Source organism: Balaenoptera physalus (genome assembly GCF_965194825.1).
Source record: "Balaenoptera physalus genome assembly, chromosome: 20".
Lineage (NCBI taxonomy): Eukaryota > Metazoa > Chordata > Mammalia > Artiodactyla > Balaenopteridae > Balaenoptera > Balaenoptera physalus.
Window position 1 is genome coordinate 64,719,246 of NC_138901.1, and position 21,482 is coordinate 64,740,727.

Below are 21,482 nucleotides of genomic sequence, written 5' to 3' on the forward strand. Positions count from 1 at the left end.
TTTTGGATTTGTAAATTCTAAGTTTCTGGGTTGCAACTTGAAACAGTAGCCAATTTGTAGAAGAAAACTGTTATCTGCATGTAAGCCTGAGCAGTTTTGCAAAGGGCCCAGAGAAAATAAATGACACGGTAAATCAGATACTTGTGAATGGGGAAATATGATGGATACTCTTTTTAGGCAGTTAAATTACTTAATGGTGGTGCACAAAGACAAAATCCTATCTGTATCCTGTCCTAAAATGAAAAGCTGAAACCAGAGAACTTTTGCTAATTGTAAAAGGCATTTAATAAGCCTGTATCCATAATGGACTGTTAAAGTTTATTATTAGACTAAAAAGTAGCTGCTTGGGGTTTAAGAAGCAGCTAGTATTAGATAAAAACACAAGCAAGCTATCAGTTAAATTCTAATTGGGGAGGAGAATTAATTTTTTTAAAGTTTTCTGAAAGTGCTGTGATAAAAAATGCAAAATAAACACTAGGGTTTTTTTGTTTTTTTTTTTATAGCTACTTTTATTTTTATTTATTTATTTATTTTTGGCTGTGCTGGGTCTTCGGTTCGTGCGAGGGCTTTCTCTAGTTGCGGCAAGTGGGGGCCCCTCTTCATCGCGGTGCGCGGGCCTCTCACTATCGCGGCCCCTCCCGTTGCGGGGCACAGGCTCCAGACGCGCAGGCTCAGTAGTTGTGGCTCACGGGCCCAGCTGCTCCGTGGCATGTGGGATCTTCCCAGACCAGGGCTCGAACCCGTGTCCCCTGCATTAGCAGGCAGATTCTCAACCACTGCGCCACCAGGGAAGCCCTGTTTGTTTTTTTAAGAGATAATATTGGACTAGTAATTCTTGCCTTGCAACTGGCCAGACACCTTATACGTAGAGTTGACTGTCTAATAACCCAAAACCTCAACGTGATGTACAAGTCCTGCACAAGTTCTCCTTCTGAAATATTACCCATTACTTGCTTGCTGCCGTTCAGCAGCTTGTCAGACTCCCAAACTGTTACACATATCTAAAAACCCAGGAAACGTTGTCTTGGTTGCTGCAAGAAATGAAAGCTGGGATTATTATTTATTCTTATAACAGGGAACCTATTATAGTACCCTTAAAATAATGACATGATTAAAAGTGTTAGATCCAATTTGCCTACAAATAAAACATACCTCTTCCTTCTGAAACTGAAAACTAATTCAGGGACATGGTGGTTTTGACTCAAAGATAAAAGCCCAGCTGTATTCTATAGCTACACAAGGGCATATGTTAGGGAGAGTGCACCTGAAAACCTCAAAGGACATTTTCACAGTGAGACTTACTTTTCTCTCTTCGCTTGGCTCTGTGGTCTTGGCAACCGGCATCCATGAAGCACCCCCCTCAGTCTGGATGCTCAGCTGTCAATACATCCCCAGTAAAGCCCCTTCGTTTGGCAGTAGGAAGGCAGAAAAGCATCAAGAAATCTTTAATTCTGATTGAGCCCATTTCAGTGATGGAAAAACATGTTCTGGACTGTAAATGCCAGGCAAGAGTACATCCAGCACTTTTGGTAACATTTCTTAAGATTCCTGTTATGGGATAGAAGCTCTGAGTTTAGCATGGTATTTCATTTAGTTGAGCATTATTGGGGATTATTGCCAGCTATACTTTGTGAACATTGCTGCTGAGTTTTGATCGCCTTTCCCACTGATAAGGTGGGTTACATTTTCTGACCTCTGAGATGTCTCTTTTGTTGAGTGTCCCTAAAAGTTTATCCTCTTTGAGTCAGTTTAACCGTTGGTACAATTCACTAATTCAAGGAATTGGCATGTAGTTGTTACTTTTAAACAGATTTATAGATTTGAGAAAGCACCTCCAAACGTGGTGCTGGGAAAGATATTAATGGCATAAATTGGGTCCAGCTGCCGTCGAATGCGCGTTGAGTTTTATTGAAAATGGCAGTGGTTGAATAAACCTTTCACTTGGGACCTCCATTTGCCTATCATCATGGAAATAAGGATAATCTGAGCAAGATGGTGTCCTCCAGTGACAAACTGAGGAAGTTAATTCCTGGAATTAAAGTTACAAAATGAAAAAGCAATTTTTTTTCTTGGCTTAAAACCTGACTAACCAATGTTTCGAGAACACCTACCACTAAGAGAAAACGGGAAATAACAAGATTACAGTTGTTGGAAATGTTTTCTTTTACAAATTGTAAAGGCACAGACATACTAGGAGGCTGCAAACATTTCTGGAACCTTTCCACTAAGGCTTTCAAAGAGCATTTGGCAAACTCAGTAAAATTCAAGTATGTGAACTGTTAATGAGAAAAGTAAACCTAGAACTCAGGATACCGCTGTGGATCCCGTGGCCAGAGGACAGACTTTTCGAGGCCACGCCTAGCCTCGTAATCCCACGCCCACACTTCTTCACCTTTTACCACAAAGTAAAAGGAGGCAGAAAACAACGCGTCGTCCGTCCTTTCCTCGCGTCCCCGCTCCGGCACCTCGAAAGCCAGAGAAGCGGCCCCGCAAGTCAACCACCGGCCCTCAGCCTCGCCCTCGGCCACGTCACATCACGCCCTGAGGGCTTTCGGACTGATCTCTAAGTACACAAGCTGAATAAAAGGCGTCCAGGTTCAAGAAGATTATCACTCGATAACTATGTTTTTTTAGAAAACTTGACGCGCCCCTGGGTAGGGAAGAGAGGGAGCCAATTGCGCATGCGCACCCCGCCCCGCCTCCCCCGGCGTCGCGCAGTTCGTGCGTCACCGGACGACCGCCTCCCGCCCCTCCCCCTGCCCGCACGCTCCACCGAAGACTGGTTCCATCGGAAATTTAATGAAAACTAACGGTGAAACCAAAAGGAATTATAGCGTCCTTTATAACGTCGCGACGTTCTCTTTCTTTCTTCCTTCGGTGTGGACTGGGAGTCCTAGGATAGATATATTTTTCCTCAAATCTCTTTAAAAAATGTTTTTTTAATTAAAGTATCCTCCCCCCTCCTGGAATGGTTTCCTCCGCCGCTCCCGCCCGCGCGGGCGGAACCACTCAGGGCTTCTCGGTGGGGGCACGGGCTGGTGCGGCGCAGGGGGTCGGGCAGCCACTCCAGCGTCCCGCCTGGCTTTGGAGCTGCTGGGCTCGTGCTGTCTTCCCGGGCTGCGAGTCTGGCGGGGATCCGCGTGCCTCGCGGGGTGGGGGCGTCGGACGGCCCGCTCCCCCACCACGGCCCGCGCGGTGGTACCGCCCGGCCGAGTCACGCGCCCCGAGGCGGGCGCGGCGGATCTGTGAGGGTACACGGTGAGGGGAGCCACTCCGCAGACCCGGAGGGGGGCCGAGGGTGTGGGGAGGGAGGAGGGCCGGAGACCCAGCAGGGGGGCGCGGCGCGACGCGACGCGACGCGACCTGGAGCTTGGAGCCAGGGCGGCTCCCCGGCTTGTCCGGTCAGTCGGGCCGCGCGGTCCAGGGCGAGGGGGGCCGAGCCCGCCGGCCGGGGAGGCCGGGCTGAGGGGCGGGGGGCGGGGTCCGGCGACCCTGGAGCTGAGGGGGCGACCAGTATGGCGGGTGCGGTCGGGCGCGGCCTGGTTGCGGAAGGGGTGGGTCGCGGCGGCCGGAGGCACTGGGTCCCCAGCGCGGGGATACTTGGCAGCCCTGCGGGGGCCCTCGGAGTGGCCGGGGGACCCGGGTCTCCGAGAGGACATGCTGAGGCGCCAGGTTACCAGTGGTTGAGTGACAGCGCGACGCCGCGGTGCCTTCGGGTGTCACACGCCTGTCCCCCGTGCAGGAGGCCGGGCCGCCGTCGGGGAGCTGCAGCGTGTCTGATGCGGGTCGAGAGCTGCCGTGCTCAGCGCCTCCTTAACTCTCCGTGGCCCTCCGGCGGACCGCAGTGGGGTAGAGGGACCCGGGCCAGGGTGCACCGCGGGAGAGGGTCGTGCTCACGTCACTGTCGCGGTGGGAGGGGGCGTGGACAGGACCCTACCCTTCAAGGTATAATGTTGAGCTTGTCGGGCGGGGGAGCGTTTCTGCCTCTTGGTTTCTGGAAGGCTGGTTGGAAAGGAAGGACTGCTGGGCATCCGATAGAGATTGGAATCGGAGAGTGAGTGGAGACCCGGCCTCATGCTGCCCGAGTTCGGGTGCCACGGGCCGTAGTTCTCTCCCAGGCCTGTGGGGCTCAGCTTTAGGCTGGTGCCGAGAGAGGTATTTGGACCTGTTGGAGGTCACCTGGCTGCTCTGGGCTGGAGACGGACGTTTTTCCGCGTGCGTAGGTCTGGAGAGCTAAGTTTTATCTAGGCTGTGGCACCCCTGATCCCAACAGTGAGAACTCTTGTCAGACAGGAGTGCTTCTCATTTAAAACAAAGTAAGAGTAGCCCGTCCCACTTTGATCGTGGATGCTGGGAAGTAGCTTAGCAACATCACCTCTGCTCTCTCCTTCCCATGTGAGGGTGGGCCTGTGGTCGGAAGGGTTAAATGGACATGAGGTGGATGCTGCCCCCTAATAACCAAGAGCAGGAAGGGTGAGGACTTTATATTTTTAAATATCTTATGTTTTATATAGACGTTTAAGTAGAAGTACTTGTGTCACAAGGGCTTCTTTATGAAACATTGCTGTAGACTTTGACCACAACATCAGCTTTCTGTCGCCTGCTGCTTACCAGGCAGGTGGCCTGCTGAATCATTCAGAACCACTTCCTCCGTGTGATGTTCTCATTTGAGGTTGGCTGTAAGCTGCTTGAATTTTTTTTTTTCCCCATGCCCCCTGCTCTTAGAATTGGCTCTGATTTTTTTTCCTTACCTAGCAAGTGTCAGGCCTTAGAGCTGAGGTGTTGACCGCCGTTGCACTGCCTGACTCGTTGGAAATGGCCTTGCTGGCTGTCCCCTGGGCGGGGTGGCGGCTGTGTGGCCCTGTTGCGTATAGACGTTCGTGTTGACGTCATCCACGAGCGTTCCCCTTTCTGTGGCAACAACCGTTCTCTCTCCAGGCAGCTCCTAAATTCACTTACTTGTCTGCCAGCCGTCAGCGTGGTGCCCGCTGTGTGTCGGGAACTGAGAGGGTGATGGCTGGGTGTGAGCGCTGCCGAGGGCCCTCCCCAAGCAGGGGGCATGGCGGGAGAGGCCGCGCGGTGAGCGGGAGTGAGCCGCTGGAGGTCTGGGGCGGCGTTCTGGGCCTTTCTCACCAGCCCTGCCCTCTTGGTCCTCTGCTGTTCAGAATCTCCATGGAACTCAGGGTCTTCCAGCTGAACGTCCTCCTGTCTTACACTGTCTTCTGTCCCGCTGCTCACCTCCCTCCGGGAGCCCCCCGTGCCCTGGCTCGCCACGCCTGCCAGCTGCCCCTCCTGTCCCCTGTCTGATCCCCAGATGTCTCTTTTGGGTTCGCTCCTACTGACCCTCGCGCTCTAGCCTGTGGCGGGCAGGTGCGGCGGCCCGCGTCACCTGAGTGGTTGACCGCAGACATTGGGTGGTGGCAGAGCGAGCAGGCAGGTAGAGAAGTGGCTCCGAGTGCGGCCGCCAGCGGGAGGCCTCTCGAGGGCCCGTGGCGGGACCCGCCGGGCCCGGTGGTCGAGGATGCCGCTCCCCGGGACCGCTCCGTGGACTCCCCGCCCCCGCCGTGCGTGTTCACACTGTCTGCTGCCCTGCCTCCGTCCTCCGGGTTCAGCATCCCAAGCAGGTGCCTCTGACTGGCCAGGCCACGCTCAGGCCTGCGCCTGCCGACCAGGGGCTGAGCACAGAGCATGTTTGACCTTTGATTCTGTAATGGGGGGTGGCGTTCTCCAGAGAGAAGAGGGTTTGGATCCTGCCGGTGTCCACTGCTCAGTCAGACATTGGTAACCGAAATTGTCCTTCACTGTTTTGAGCCCGGCTGTCCAAGAGAACTTCCTGTGGTGATAGAAATGTCCCTCCCACGGTCTGTGCTGTCCTTTTAAAATGGTGGCCGTGAGCCACATGTGGCTGGTGAGACAGGAAGGGGGCTCTTCATCGTCATTAATTCAGATCTGAGCTGCCACACGTGGCTCCCAGCTACTGTCTAGGATGCTGTGGTCTGGAGAAGACGTGTTCCCACTTTAGCCTGACTCCCAGGCCCTGCTGTGTCACACGTGTCATGTCGTCTGGGCTGTCACTGTCCCGCCTCTGTTTCTCCACTACCTGCTGGAGCCCAGTGGACAGGCGCCCCACCTTAAGGTTTCCCCGCAGAGGGCACGTGCGCCTGCGTCCCTGCCACGCCCTCCCCGCCCTCTGCTGCCCTCCTCCAGGGCGATTTTGCTCCTGTGGTCTCCGGAGTGATACCGGACTTTGCCTCACTGCCTGTCCTCCTTTGTCACCTTGACCAGCTCTTCCTCCCTCGCACGTCTGAGCTCTGGGGCCCAGGTCCCCCAGCCCTGACTGCCCCACTCCCATCTCCCGTGGCCTGTCCTCATCATCTCCACTGGAGGCTTAGTAGGCGCTGCTCTCGGCCGCCTTCTCCTGTCTCCCACGTACGCTGCTTCCCTCTCTGTGCTCCACAGTCCGCCCGTGAGCAGCGTCTGCGTATCTCTTCGGGACACAGTCACGCTCTGACGGTCCTCAGCGCCTTCCCCCGCCCGCCCTGGCCCGGGCCAGCTGGCTTCCCTGCGTCCACCCTGGCTCCTGCACAGTGGCCAGAACGATCTTTTAAAATAACATTCAAATTTATTGTGTTTCTCATCAGAACCCACCGAAGGTTCTCTAATCTCTGAAGAAAAGTTCAGGGTCTTACCATGGCCTAGAAGGGTCCCTAAAATCCACCTTCTGCTTGTCTTCTGCCCTCGTCCCCCAGCTCTGCAGACATTCAGACCCCGTCACGGCCCCTCCTCAGCCCCCGTGGCGCCCTCTGTTCCTTCGGCTGTCACCTGGGAGCCCTTTCGTCCGAAACTACATCCCACCTCCTCCGGTGTTTCTCTGCCCTGGACCCCTGTCCTTGTGTCCCTAACACGGTCACCGCACGAGAGGAAGCGGTGTGCCGCGCGTCCCTGCCCGCCTGGAAGGTAAGCTCCGTGAGGCAGCATCACATCACCTGAAACGTCGCCCGGCACACGGGAGCCGCTCCGCTGCTGTCCATGGAACAGATGCCCCCAGGGCGTCGTCACGTGTGTGTGTGTGTGTGTCTCCCCATCTGCCCACCTCGTGGCCCTGCCGGCACGGTCCTGACTGAAGGGTTTCTGTGTGATCCCGCGTTATGTTTCCCCTCCTCTTTGTCCCAACTCCTTGTGGGCAGGGACGGTGTCTGCTTTGTGTCCCCTGCAGCCGATGCAGTGCTGGCCCAGAGTGGGTGCTGGGCAGTGCTGCCTGGCTGGGTGACCGGCCTCTGCTGGACAGAAGCCCGTTGAGGACAGCAGAGGTCGCTGGGCTCCGGAGCTGGCAGGCTCTGGGGCCAGCTCATGGCATTTCCCTCCTCTCCCCAGCAGGCCTGGCCCAGTCTCCAGGGCACCATGAATGCCATCGTCGCGCTCTGTCACTTCTGCGAGCTCCACGGCCCCCGCACGCTCTTCTGCACAGAGGTGCTGCACGCCCCGCTCCCGCAAGGGGCGGGGAGTGGGGACGGCCCCGGCCGGGGCGAGCCAGCGGAGGAGGAGGAGGGCGGCATCCAGATGAGCGGCCGCGTCCGCGCCCACAGCCCGGCCGAAGCGGCCAGCGCGGAGTCCAGCAGCCCGGGGCCCAAGAAGTCGGACATGTGCGAGGCCAGTGTCTCCTGGGGCGCTGGGGCTCGGGCTTGACCTCCTGGGGGCGGGCAGGCGGCCGCACGGCGTGGGCCACGTGGTGTGCGCTTGCTGCTTTCCTTCCCTCTGGTCCTTTCCCTTCGTCCCAGCTTTAGCTTTTTCAAACCACTCTGGGCCAGCAGACACTGGCCACCACCGTTGGGTCTGCCTTTCCAGCCTCCCCTCGCTCACTCGTGTCCATGTGCTGCCTCCTCGCCTCCCGTCCCCTCAGTCTGGCGTCCTCCTCGCGGGCACCCTGCCCGCTTCGTGAGCTCTGGGGGATGAAGGTTAGGTCCCCGCACCAGGCCGCTTCTTCACGTGGAGCCCTGGGTCGGGACTGGAAGTCAGGGTGGCGTTGGCCCTGTCACTACAGGGTGGACAGAAATCCAGCCGTGTTAGCTTGGTTCCACTGAGAAGCAGTCGGTGAGCTCGAGCTTGACTGATGGATTGTGAGGGATCGAGGGCGGGGAGAAGAGGTGGGGAGGGCCCGCCGCTGTGATCGGCCGCTGCCTGTGATGGAGAGGCAGGCAGGAAGGAGGCCTGGGCGGCGGGGGGCCTTGGGGGCGTCCTGCATCGCCCAGGGAGGGGCTGGCTCCGGGGCCTCTGTGCGCAGTCCCAGGTTGGGGGCTGCCGCCGGGGCGCACAGCCTTGGCGCCAACGTGACGGTGGCTTCAGAGGGGCAGCAGCCAGGGCCGCCGGTCCGGTTCCTTCCCCATGGCAGGGGGTCTGAGCGTGTGTTCTCAGGCGGCCACGCCAGTGCCAGAGTGTGGCAGCCTCCCTTGGCACGAGGTCCCTGCCAAGTGGTCGTGCCCGGATCGAGGACGGAGGCTCCGGGCCTCAGTTTTGCCGCCTGTGAGGTGGGGATTCTCCCGGTAACTCTCACAGGTTTGCTCCTTGGATTAGGTGAGGTGATGGGTACAGAGCTGTTCGGGATCCCTGCTGCGTAAGTGCCAGTAGATTAGGTCCGGTGACCTCCGTGCTCAGTAGATTCGATGCCCTCTGACGACCTTTGTGATGTGTGCATCCTGACTTTCCTGCTCGGGAAACACGGAAATCCTCAGTCAAGTATAACTCTAGGAGCCGGTTGTTTTTATGCGAAAACAGGTTGAATTTTCTGCTTGAGATTTGCATAAGAGTAAGCGAGCGTGTTGCCGGCTAACTGGTTTTCTTTTCTTTCTCGTGGGCAGGGCTGCCGGTCACTCGCTGCAGGGCATCCCGGGTACATCAGCCATGACAAGGAGACCTCGATCAAGTACGTCAGTCACCAGCACCCCAACCACCCCCAGCTCTTCAGCATCGTCCGCCAGGCCTGTGTGCGGAGCCTGAGCTGTGAGGTGAGTACCCGTGACCCGGCGCCTCTGCGAGAGTCGCTCACGTGCACGCCAGCACGCCCTGAGCAAGCTCGGTGTCGGCTATGGGAAGGAGGGCAGACGGCAGCCCGGAGACGGCCGGGCAGGTCCTGGAGACGGCAGGGCTGGTCTCCGGAGTGAGTCACGTTGCACCCCGGTTCGTTGCTAACTTACCGTTTTAAGCACCAGGCTTTCATTATTCGTTCTTCGTGGACGTGTTGCTAAGGTGTGAAGTGTTAGTAGGTGTGTGGCTCCCATCACATGTCACCTTCTTATCGTCTCTGTCACGTCACAGCCTCAGTGCTCATCACGTGCTCTCTGAGCCGACCGAGGCGTGAGTCTGTGTTTCTAAGACACGTGGCTGCCGTTGTCGAGTTGTCTTAGCTTCTGTGTCTTTGTCACAGAGAGTTCACAGTCTAGTCGCTCACACTTCCTGTCACTGCCCCACTTGATCATCCTCACTCACTGCTGCCATGTGCCCGCCTGGCTGTGTCCCTGCTGGTGGGCAGCTGATGGTGTCTGGTGGGGTTGTGTGTAAGAGTGGGTGTGGTGTGAGGGAGACCCAGGTTCTTTCCTACACATAACACATGCAGATTTTTTATTACGTGGATTCTGCAGTGGCTGTTCGGACTTGCTAGTTCTTTGGTATATTCCAGATGAGTGATGTTGGCAAATCTGAGCCTGGGGTAGATACAATACTTGTATATGAGTTATTTATGACTCAAGGTAAGAAAAATTAACGAACCTACTGGCCCTTGGGTTTCATGGTAACAAACGTTCTCTTTAGGAAGTTCCATCACAGGAGAGATGAAAGCAGAGTTTTCCTTTCTCATCCCTGCCCTTTCCACTCTCCCTGTAACTGATGCTGATTAATTATGGCAGAAAGAAAAGCCTGAGCGGGAGGGTTTGATTGCTGCAGCGTGCAGAGGGCGGTGTCCTGGAGCAGCTGTCCTTGTGTCCCAGGTGTGCCCCGGCCGCGAGGGCCCCATCTTTTTTGGGGACGAGCAGCACGGCTTTGTGTTCAGCCACACGTTCTTCATCAAGGACAGCCTGGCCCGGGGCTTCCAGCGCTGGTACAGCGTCATCGCCATCATGATGGACCGCATCTACCTCATCAACTCCTGGCCCTTCCTGCTGGGCAAGATCCGTGGGATCATCGACGAGCTCCAGGGCAAGGCGCTCAAGGTGGCCCCGAGGCAGGGCAGTGGGTGGCGGGGAGGGAGGGCTCTGTGCGAGGGGCCAGGAGCAGGGCAGCGTTCCTGCCTGCGGGTCCCCTGGCCGCCTCGGAGTCGGAGTCGCGGCGATAAGCCCGGGGTCAGCCGGTGCTGCTGGCTTCAGCGGTCTCTCTCAAGTCTGTCACTGTCCTGCTTCTCGTTTGGCTCTGGCTTTGCTGCAGTCAGATGCCTAGTTTGATCCCCGCTGTCTCTGCTTCCTCTGACCCTCATTTCAGCAGCCTGTCCGCTAACGGTGTGGCAGACCCGCACCTACCGTGCATCTCCAGCGACGGCCCTGTGCCTCCGGGGCCGCCCAGGATAGGCCGGTGGGGCTCTGGTAACAAGCAGTGCTTCAGCCCCAGCGGCTTGTTTCTCTTCTGTGTCCATCGCAGGCAAGCAGGGGTCTGCTCGCTGTGGTCAGGCTGGAGTGGCGTTGCTGCTCAGCTGCCTGCTGGGGTGCGCAGGTGGGGCCGGAGGCCTGGCTCCTCCCCCCTCCTCGCAGGAAGTGGTCACGTGTCCCGCCCACACAGGGTCTGAGCAGTGGACGCCCCCCGTGCCTGGGAACGGGGGTGCCTGGAAAGCGCGGACGCCCCCTGAGCCCCGTCAGGTGCCGACTCATCGGCGTCGGGGAGGCTGCAGGAGAGACTCCTAACTGAGCCTCTTCTCGGGCGGCTCCTGATCCAGCTGGTGGACAGAGCTGTTCTCTCTGGGATGAGACCGGGGGCCCTGCTTTGCTCTTGGTCCAGAGAGCAGACTGGGGCCTGGGCTGCCGGCTGGTCTTGTTGTTAAGGGTCTTTCCCCTTCCCCTTGTGTGTCAGGTGTTTGAGGCGGAGCAGTTTGGGTGCCCGCAGCGTGCCCAGAGGATGAACACTGCTTTCACACCGTTCCTGCACCAAAGGAACGGCAACGCTGCCCGCTCGCTGACGTCCTTGACGAACGATGACAGCTTGTGGGCGTGCCTGCACACCTCCTTCGCCTGGTAACCAGACTCGGTCTTCTCGTGGCTGCTGGGGTGTTGGCCGGACTGTGCCTAGGTTGGGGGGGACAGTTGCTGACAGGCCTGTGCTGTGGCGCGTGAGTCCTGAACTGGGTTCGGTCCTCCTCGCCCCTGAGTGCATGGAAGTCGCGTTTAGGCGGAGCTCACTTCCCAGCGATACTTTAAGGTGAAGTTCCTAGACCAAGACTAGTGGTCTCCCTTTTTGTGAGCAGCAGTGAATGCTTGTCTCGCACAGCGCTTGTGAGTCAGGACTCGGAGCTGGGCTGAGCTGGGCCGTTCTGGCCCTGGTTCTCAGGCGGAGCTGCTGTCGTCTGAAGGCTGGGCTCCCTCGGGGCCGGCAGGTTGGTCTGGCCGTGGGCGGGAGGCCTCTGCTCCTCGCCGTGGTCGTGCGGGTGATGCGGGGAGAGTGAGGTGGGCTCTGCTGGCTCTCGCGACCCAGCCTCAGCGCACACAGGCCCTGCCTGCACCTGCTCTTGTTAGAAGTAGCTCAGCCTAGGTGGGAGGGGAGGACCAGTCTCCGCCTTTGGAAGGGAGGAGTATCGACAGATTTGTGGACACACTTAGGAACCACCACAGTCTGTCCTCCGGCCACAGATTGTTTCTGTTCCTCCCACTGCAGGATACGCTCCTTCCAAAGACCCCCAGATTCTCATTCCTGTGCAGCACCACCTAAATCAGGTCCTGGTGTGGGTGATGTCCTCACGTGTAAATCCTTGATTGCAGCTCCTGAGAACCTGCAAACTAAAGAGAAAAATATTTGTCTCCCCCACCCGACATACAGTTCCTCTTGTCTTTTAGAAATTATTTTAATTTGGGAAATTTTCAGACAGACCCAAAGTATAATACTACAGCGAACTTCACACCCTCCTACTTTAGCAGTTAGCGACATTTTACTGCTTTTTCATCTGTTCTTCACTTTTTTTTTTTCTGGAATGTTTTTTAAAGCAAATCTTAGTTGTATCACTTCAACCGTAAACCCATTATCACATCCAACAAATGGACTCATCGCTTAGCATCATGCAGCCCCGTCCACGTTCACTTTTCCTGCTTTGCCTCAGAGTTGACCCTGGCATTGGGACCCGTGCACCACCACACAGGGCGCGGATCGTGCCAGGCCTCTGAGTCTAGAGCAGCGCCTCGTGCGCCTCTTCCCCAGCCTCCCTGCCTTCGGTTGGAGGCCTGGGCTGTGCGTCCTGTAGGAGCCCCTCTGGCTGGTCGAATCCTCGTGGTGGTACTCAGCTCGTTCTTTTATGCCCATGTTTTAACCAGTTGTTAGCTCAAGAGGGTTGATTGGCTTCGGGTCTGGTTTTCCTTTTGGCGAGAACACTGCATAGGTGGCGCTTTGTTCCCAGGCTCCTGAAGGCGTGCGGCAGCCGGCTGACCGAGAAGCTCCTGGAAGGCGCGCCCACTGAGGACACCTTGGTCCAGATGGAGCAGCTTGCGGGTAAGCTGGGAGGTGCTCGTGCTGGGAGCCTCTGCCGGCGGTGGCCTGGGGTCGTTCCGTGCTCAGCTCCCCTCTCCTCCATCCCAGCAGAGAGAGCTGACAGAGGGGACCCCAGAAGCAGCGTCCACAAAAGCTGGCCCTTTGCTCTTCGTGGTTTTATTGTGATTTCCTGCCTCATCTTCCTTGACAGTCACGTGTAAGCGTCTGTCCGGGCAGGTTGGGAAAGACCACCCCCGGGGCTGTCGCTCTGGAGAGGTGGGTTGAGTGAGGCTTTTGTGTCTCTATTGTACAAGAAGCACTTACTCGGCCTGTCTGGATGGGGACCTGCTCTCTGCTCTTCAACAGTAAAATGTTGTGCTTCGTTCAGTTGGACCCGAGGTTTTCATCAGGGCGGTGGTTCCCAAGCCTCCTGGTAACTGGGCCTCCCTCCCCAGGTTTGCCATCAGATCTCCAAATCTGGGTGTTCTAAGTAACTGCCCAGGGGAGTCTGGGAGTCTGCTTTTCTTTGGGAGATGATTGGCTTTTCAGTGACATAGGTCCAGGATCTCAGACGTGGGGCGGGGTGACCGAGACTCGCGATGCCTCTTGTGTGTCCTCTGTTACAACGTGCTGCTTTTTGCAGATGAGTGACTTTAACAAGCTGGAGCAGTTTCAGGCGTGTTCCTGCCGTCCGGTGACTTGCATCTGAGCAGGCTTCCCTGCGAAGGGGAGGGCGGGCTGGTTCATCCAGGGCAGGGCTCGCTCAGAGGAGACAGAAGCGCGGTCCACTTTCGCGCCCTCACGGTACGGTCGGCCCGGAACCATTTATCGTAGCGATCACACGTTTCTAGGTTAGTGAAGGTGGCGAGGGCAGTCTGCTGGTGAGATTTATTTGCTCGGAGAGCCGCGTCTGTCAGGAGAGAGGAGTGCAGGCATGCAGTGCTCACTGTCACGGCTTGGACTGCATTTTGGTCGCACGGTGAGCATAGGGCTTCAGAGCACACGCTGCAGCTGTACAGACGTGCCTTCCGCTCCGGGCTCCAGGACGTGTGTGTGTGCTGTGTGCACGGCAAGGCCCCTTCCCTCGAGCCGTGCAGTGAGGGTGCTGCAGGCCTGGGGTTGTCGTGACGATGAATTGAGGTAGCAGGTATTCCTTTCTGTAAGACGGGGAGAACGGTACTGACCCAGGGCAGGCGAGAGGATTAAAGGACAGAATGTGTGGACGTCTTCAGGGTAGCGCCCACACGCTGTACCGTCCTTACCGTTGACTTGACTTTTCCCGCCGGCAGTGGACACAACATAGCAGACTGAACGCCCCGGCCCACCCCAGGGCTCCAGTGGCGGCAGGTAGTGTAGATAGCTGGTCCGAACCAGAAATCAGTAGCCTTCTGGCCGGTTTAACCACGGGATGCCTTGGGCTGAAGTGGTCGTGTGCAAAGACTTGCATCCAGAGAACGAAGGAGTCTAGGGCCGCACATTTCGTAACTGAATGTGTTGTCTGTCTTGCAGACTTGGAAGAGGAATCAGAAAGCTGGGGCAACTCTGAGGCTGAAGAGGAGGAGAAAGCCCCTGTCTTGCCCGAGGGGGCCGAGGGGCGGGAGCTGACCAAGTGCCCAGCGGATTCGTCCTTGCTCTCAGACTGTGGAAACTGGCAGCCCCGAAAGCTCTCTGTCTTTAAATCCCTTCGGCACATGAGGCAGGTAGGTGGTAGAGGGGTAGAGCCCGGATCAGAAACTCAGGACAAAGCCCCGTCGTCTCCTTCCGGCTCATCTCCATCCAGCACACCTTGTCCTTTGGGTCTGTTGTGTTCAGGGGTGACCAAGAACCTTCTTGGTGGGTGGCTGAAGATGACAGGGGGCATCTGGGGTGTCTTAGCCCCAGGCTCGGTGAGGATGGAGGGGGTTTCTCTAAAGAAAGGCCCAACGGTTGGCTTCTCATAGTTCTCTAATCTTGTCATTCTGGAACCTTCTAAAGGAATTGAACAGCATTGTTGGTTTGCGCACAGCATAGATGCTTTGCAAATTGAAAACAGTGGCCTTTCTTACAAAGAACTGGAAACAACCTGAACGTACGACCCTAGGAATTGCATCCGAGCGATGGCCCGTCGTTCGGTAGGGCAGGAGCCTGCCCTGCGGCGGGGGGGGGGGGGGGGGGCGGGGGGGGGCGGGTGTGACCGTCGGAGGTGCTCGCCGACGCCACGGGTCTCACCACACGGGAGGGCAGGGGGGAGTGGCCGCTAGATCACAAAGCAGGCTGTCCTTCCTTAGACCCTCTCTCTGTTTACTTTTACATTGAGCATGAATTCTATCAGAAAACAGTTATTTCTATTTTGGAAAATGAAGTAAAGCCTGATTTACCGGCAGGTGTTCTGTGGGGCTTTGGGGTGAAAACCATTCATTCAGATCGTCCTTGATTTGGCTGCAGTCCTGTTGATTACAGTGGGTTACAGCTAATGGATTGCAGTGGGAGGGGATCTTGAGTTCCACCGGAGGGGGAGTCCCTGGGGGCTGGTGGGCTTTGCTGAAAGGCAGTGTTACAGCCTCCTCTCTTTTTCTGGCCATGTTCACAAGCCCTAAGACAATAGGCTGAGCTCTTCTAGAATGTCAGTGCCGTGGAGTTAATTAGAGTTGATTAAAGCAGGATAAAAACAGGACAGATCAGGAAGTCACAACCCCTAGATTGAGAGACTCACAGCCCCAGAGGACATGGTTAGAGGCTGGGGCTCCGGACGTGGATCCGCTCAGCAGGGCAGCCCTGGGCTGCTGGCATCGAGACTGAGCTCTTCCTCGGTGCTGAAGACTCACAACCCTGGCTCTCTTTCGAGTGGTTAGGCCAAAGTTAAGGGTGTAGAGAGAGAAGGTACATGTTGCAAAGAGCTAATACTTTGCTTCAAGTCTTTAAAAATAGAATTGGGGAAAAGATCTTGAAGTGTACAAGAGCTCTGGGGTCGGACCTTCAGGTGTGAGTACAGGGCCATCCCTCCTCCTGGTTTCGGGCAAGTCACCCAGCCTCCCCGAGAAGATAGGTGACTTCCTTTCTCCTGCCCGTCTTCCTTCACTCTACAGAGAAAGTTTCTAGGCGAACACACAAATAACTTCCTCTGGACAGAAAGCAGTGCACCGTGTTTTTCAGGTCCTGGGTGCCCCATCTTTCCGGACACTGGCCTGGCACGTCCTCATGGGGAACCAGGTGATCTGGAAAAGTAGAGACGCAGACCTTGTCCATTCAGCCTTTGAAGTTCTTCGGGTGAGAGGATCTTCTTTCCTTTGTGTTTTGTGGCAGGACGGTATTGGCCTAGTGGGTTTTTAAAAAATCTGTTAAGATGTGTCAGAGACTCGTTGCAGACGTTCATGCCTGAATCTAAGATCTGTGTTTTTCTCCAGTGTTAAAAATGGTATTCATCTGTGCTTTCACTGTTGAGGGCCCAAGTTCTATCCCTGGTCAGGGAACTAAGATCCCACAGGCTGCGCAGCGTGGCCAAAAAAAAAATGAAAGAAAAAAAAAGGTAGTCATTTTTGGCTTTGATTTCGAGCAAGGAGTCTGTGCTGTCCTGGTAGACTGACCGCTCTCCCATCCGCCCTTCCCCAAGCCCCACGTCCCTTTGAGAAGCCACCTGTGCCACAGAGGCGGGCCTGGGTCCCCACGTGGTCCTCTGCACAGAGCCTGATGGATGGGCCGGCCGGAGTGCACATGTGGCGTGCTGTCTCCGTCCCACAGGTGTAGGGGGTGCTAAGGCCCAGGTCCGGCTCTGAGCGTGTGTGCGTGCCAGCCCTCTGCCTGGGCCCGTGAAGGCACAAGACGAAACACTCTCTCAGACAGCTTAGAATCCCTTTGGCGGGTGAGGGAAGAGACAGACATCTGAGAAGTCGGAGAATGATGGAAGAATTAACCCTGCAGAGCGGGCCGGGATGAGAGGGGCCGGGTGGGTGACGCCTTCTGGGAGGAGAGGGCTCTGGACCGAGCTGCAGGGGGCTCATGGGGTGTGGGTGAGGGATTCGGGCGGGGCAGCGCTCAGTTCTGGGTGGTTCTGTCCTTCAGACCATGCTGCCCGTGGGCTGTGTGCGCGTCATCCCTTACAGCAGCCAGTACGAGGAGGCCTACCGCTGCAACTTCCTGGGGCTCGGCCCCCACGTGCAGATCCCTCCCCACGTGCTGGCCTCAGGTGCGTGCTGCGTCGGTCTGGGCTGAGCCGGGCTCAGAAGTGAAACCACGTGACTGGACCTCAGCTGCGGGTTTGAGGGCGATGCCTGCTGGCCTCAGGCGGGAAGACCCACGTTGCAGGACCAGCTTTCCCCATGACATTGGCTTCTAGTGTCTGTCTTGAAGATGGGTGAGGGTGGGGCTGGGCAGCTCACGGGTCCCAGTCCTGGGGCCCTGAGGGGTGTTCAGGAGGCCCGCTGGACTGAGCCCCCCGCCTCGTGGTCTTCCTTCCTCTTCCTGTTCTCCTGTTTTTATCTGCCTTAAGTCCGTCCCTGGTGCTCTTCAGCTCGGTGGCCCTTGCTCTGCTCCCCTCCGCCCTGAGGACTGGCGAGCTTACTGCTCTAGACAGAGAGCCAGGGAGCTGATCGGCATACCTCATGCTTGGTTTCGGGGGGTCAGGAGTCAGCACATCCCTTTGTGGGTGCACGTCCCTGCATCTGGCACGTCTAGGCCTCCTCCAGGCACATCCGTGAGCGCGGTGGGAAGGTTGGTCACAGAGCTGTCACTCTCTCAGCAACCAGGCTGGGCCGTTAGTCCAAGAGGCAGCGTTCAGAACACAGGCTCTAGTCTCAGAGATGGGCTTGATATTGTTACCACCACTAGCTGTGTGACCTTGTGCAAGTCACTTAGCTTCTCTGAGTCTGTTTCCCCGTCTGCAAAATGGGTTATGTTGTAGCGGGACCACTCTCCCAGGGCTGTTTAGTATTAGACCAATGGAGGTATACACAGTAATTTGTAGTAATATAATACAGTGCATTATTAGCTTAACTGAGTCAAAAGTGAACCCTTAACTCTATTCACAAGCTACGAAAGATTTTTAAGTGCCAGAGTGTTCAGCTCAGGAGACTGGAGTTTTCCCCAGATGATCTGAGATGATTGGGAGGCGCAAAATGAGGGGCTTGGTCCCGGGGTGGAGAGCACTTGACGGGCAGCGTGTGTTGTGTCGCCGCAGAGTTTGCTGTGGTGGTGGAAGTGCACACGGCCGCTCGCTCCAGCCTGCACCCGGCCGGGTGCGAGGACGAGCAGTCCCTCAGCAAGCACGAGTTCGTGGTGACCAGTGGGAGTGCTGTAGCCGCAGACCGAGGTGGGTGCCGCTGAGCGGGGCTGCTCTCTCCACGGCGAGCGGGCTGGGGGGAGGGCTGAGGCCGCCCCTGCCCTCCCCGTGCTGACCCCCCAGCTGTGCCCCGCTTGTCCCCAGCTGGCCCCACCATCCTGAGTAAAGTGGAAGCGGCTTTGACCAACCAGAATCTGTCGGTGGACGTGGTCGACCAGTGCCTCGTCTGCCTCAAGGAGGAGTGGATGAAGTAAGCAGGCGCCGCCTCGGCCCCTAGAGTCTGTGCTTTCAGGGGAGGGCTGGGCTGCCGGCAGCAGGAGAAGCAGGAGCCGTTTCCAGAGACAGAGGTGAGGCCGTGGCCACTGCGGGAGGGGGTGCGGAGGAGAGGTGCAGGGCTCCACCACTTGCTGAACTGGCTGGGTGACCTTGAGCAGGTGAGCCCGCACCCCTGAGCCCCAAGCTGCTCTGTGCTCTCCAAGGGAAGCAGTTATTTTTGATGCTTAGTTAACTTAAGAATTGGAAGGTCAGGTAGCAGATGTTCCCTCCTTATTAAGTAAGTTACTGTATTTCCTCCCGCCTTCTTAGTAATTTTCTGTCAAATTTAGTTAGTCAAACATTGTTCTGATTTCAGAGAGTACAGTGGAGCTTAGGAGCCACCTGTCCCTTTTATGAATGGGAGGAACATTTGTCTTTTTAATCTCCCTGTTTGGCTGCACCGGCGTTAGCACCGGTGGGGAAATGGGAGACCCTGGGTGCAGGCGCGAGCTGCCACTCTGCTGTGCTGTCTCTCCTGTTTCACTTCCTGCTCTGCCTGTCGAGCCGTTGCTGGTCTTGAAGCCGTTTAGGCCCCAGGACCAGAACTCTGCTGATGGTTCTGCGGCCGCTGAGTGTTTGGTTTTGGTTTTCTACAGCAAAGTGAAGGTTCTCTTTAAATTCACCAAGGTGGATAGTCGGCCCAAAGAGGACACACACAAGCTCCTGAGTATCCTCGGAGCGTCTGAGGAGGACAATGTCAAGCTGCTCAAGTTCTGGATGACAGGCCTGAGCAAGACCTACAAGTCACACCTCATGTCCACGGTCCGCAGCCCCATGGCCTCAGAACCTCGTAGTTGACCCCGCCCTGGGGCTCTGTGTCTGGGTAGGCCTCCTGGGATGTGGTGACGTCCCTCCTCACCGTGGAGCTCAGACACTGGTCTCTGCTGGCGTTCTCAGGCTGTCCTCCCGTTTCCAAACTGCTGGCATGAAGCTGTTTCCTGGTAAGGAATGGACAATGTTGGGGCTGAACTTTGCCCTCTGTGTGGGATGTGGGCCTGGTGGTGTTCTTGGCACCATCCCACAAGCTATTTGAATTGCTCCAGCCCTGAAGAGGGCAGTGGGAGACTTGTGACAGTTAGTCCCGTGCATTCGCGCACCCTTGGGAGAGAAGAACGTGAGGAAGGTGTGCATCTCATGCCTCTCATGGATGCTGATCTCAAAATTTACAGGGAAACATGTCAGGCCAGCTCCGCCTTGGGTATCTTAGCTGCAATGTCATACCCTCTCTTGAGGTTGAACCTTTCTATTCTGAAGTTCAGCAAGGGTTTTCCAGGTGGTGCATGCATATGTGAGTTTTGTGAATTTTCAGGTTGTGTTCTGATCCGTAGTTATTGTTAGTAATCTGGTTTTAAGTTAGGGCTCTGGGAATGCCTTTTGGGGTGGAGTGGATGTTTTCCTCATCTTTGAATCATCTGGAATTCGCGTTCTGAAGTTATCTGACGACCAAGTCTTCTGGCCATGCTCTTCTGTGGTTGCTTTGAAATTACCCTGTAGCTTGAGGACAAACCCTGATCTTTTGTACACAAAGAGGATACTTTGCTGAAATGTCAGATGGAGTCGTTTGACTGGCCTGGCTCACTGTATGTGGAGTTGAGAAACCCATCATAGTTTTATTCCGTATCACTTTGCCCTCTGTTGCTTCTTTAAACGTTTACACTTGGCTGCAGTCAAGTTTCAGAGTATGGTAGTTTAAGACGGTTTCATCGTCCCTGTGTACATTTTTAATAGGGATTCATGGTTTGGAAGGATTTTCCGGTAATTTTGCTGATTTGTTTATAGTTTTTTGTGTTTAATTTATATTTAACAGGAAGACCATGTTTATATGACTAGGTGTCTGTATCATGCAAGAACATTGAAATAATAAAGATATATTTTTATAAACTGTTGACTACATGGTTTTATTGGTTTGATACCTCAGATATTCTTGGGATCAGTCATAGAAAATAATATGGTTAAAGTAACACCAGTGATATAACTATTTTGGAACTCTGTACTTTACTGAAGCCTTACAATTTCCAGGGGAAGACTTAGTAAACTGTGGTTAATTTTCAGTCAGTTTTAGCTCGTAGTACAGTTGCAGCTTCCCATCTCCCACCCCCAGCCACGTGGCAGGGCCGTACACGTGTTCTTGGAGCAGCTTGCAGGAACGAGGGTGGGTAAGAAGGATCCTGTCCTCTGAACATCAGGGCTCTGTGCCTGATTGCTGCTGGCTGCTTCTGATGAGAGTGCAGACGAAGAGGGGGCAGCCACCGTCGCTGCGCCTCCCCCTCTGGGTGGCAGCCTCTCCCTGCTTCATTTTTGCCTTCCACCTCTCAGGAGCCAGACATTAAAGAGTAGGGCACTCAAAAACAATTGCATGTATGAGAAAATTTAACAGTGACTGTGCACATCCAGGGAAGGGCTCAGGAAAGACCTGAGAAAAACTGAAGTTTACACCTCCAGCTGATCCCTGGCAAAGAGCCTACAACAGTAAAAAATAACAAACCTCAATAAAGATGTTTAAAAAAAAAAAAAAACCAGTAAACCCTGGGGAAGGGGGAGAATCTGATTTCCAGAGTTATGCCATTATTGGATTTAAATGCCCAATGTTCAGCAAAAACAACAACAACAAAATCACAAGGCATACAAAGAAACAGGAAGGTCTGTTGAAAGGAAAAAAAGAATTCAGAATCTGTCCATGAAAAAGACTTAGTGGCAGACATATTAGCCAAAGACTTTAAAACAACTGTTAAAGATGCTCAGAGAACTAAAGGAAGATGTGGAGAAAGTCAAGAAAATGATGTGTGAACAAAATAGACATTTCAAAGACAAAACCAAAAAAAGAATCAAAAAATATTCTGGAGCCAAAAACTGCAGTAACTGAAGTGAAAAATTGACTAGAAGGCTTTAAAGACAGTTTGAGCAGGCAGAAGAATGAATCAGTGAACTTAAAGATAGGACAGTGGAAATTATTGAGGCTAAGGAACAGAGCCTAAGAGATCCACGGGACACCACTGAAAGGACCAACATATGCATCGTGGGAGCCTGAGAAGAAGAAAGGCAGAATATGTGAATAAATAATGGCTGAAAATTTTCCAAATTTCGTGAGACACATGAATATAAACATATAGGCATACCTTAGAGATTGTGAGTTTGGTTCCAGACCACTGCAATAAAGCAAATATTGCAATTAAGTGAGTCCACACGAATTTTTGGTTTCCCATTGCATGTGGAAGTTATGTTCACACTATACTGTGTTTTTTTAAAAAAAATAAATTAATTT

The 21,482-nt window shown here is 55.2% G+C and overlaps 1 protein-coding gene across 16 annotated transcripts in view; it reads left to right on the forward strand.

Moving 5' to 3' along the window:
• Positions 1–1,446: 1,446 nt before the first annotated feature.
• Positions 1,447–21,482, forward strand: part of FLCN (folliculin) — a 58,444-nt gene continuing 38,408 nt past the window's right edge. Inside the window, exons 1-13 of one of the 16 annotated variants that reach the window (XM_082442864.1) lie at positions 2,796–3,258; positions 6,750–6,957; positions 7,378–7,650; positions 8,856–9,002; positions 9,981–10,202; positions 11,050–11,210; positions 12,581–12,672; positions 14,161–14,351; positions 15,784–15,897; positions 16,690–16,813; positions 17,804–17,935; positions 18,050–18,155; positions 18,817–20,101. In XM_082442864.1, the coding sequence (XP_082298990.1) occupies positions 2,969–3,258; positions 6,750–6,957; positions 7,378–7,650; positions 8,856–9,002; positions 9,981–10,202; positions 11,050–11,210; positions 12,581–12,672; positions 14,161–14,351; positions 15,784–15,897; positions 16,690–16,813; positions 17,804–17,935; positions 18,050–18,155; positions 18,817–19,018 (2,262 nt within the window). In that variant the 5' untranslated portion in view covers positions 2,796–2,968 and the 3' untranslated portion in view covers positions 19,019–20,101. The other 15 variants (XM_082442858.1, XM_082442861.1, XM_082442867.1 and 12 more) reach the window with 15 other exon arrangements.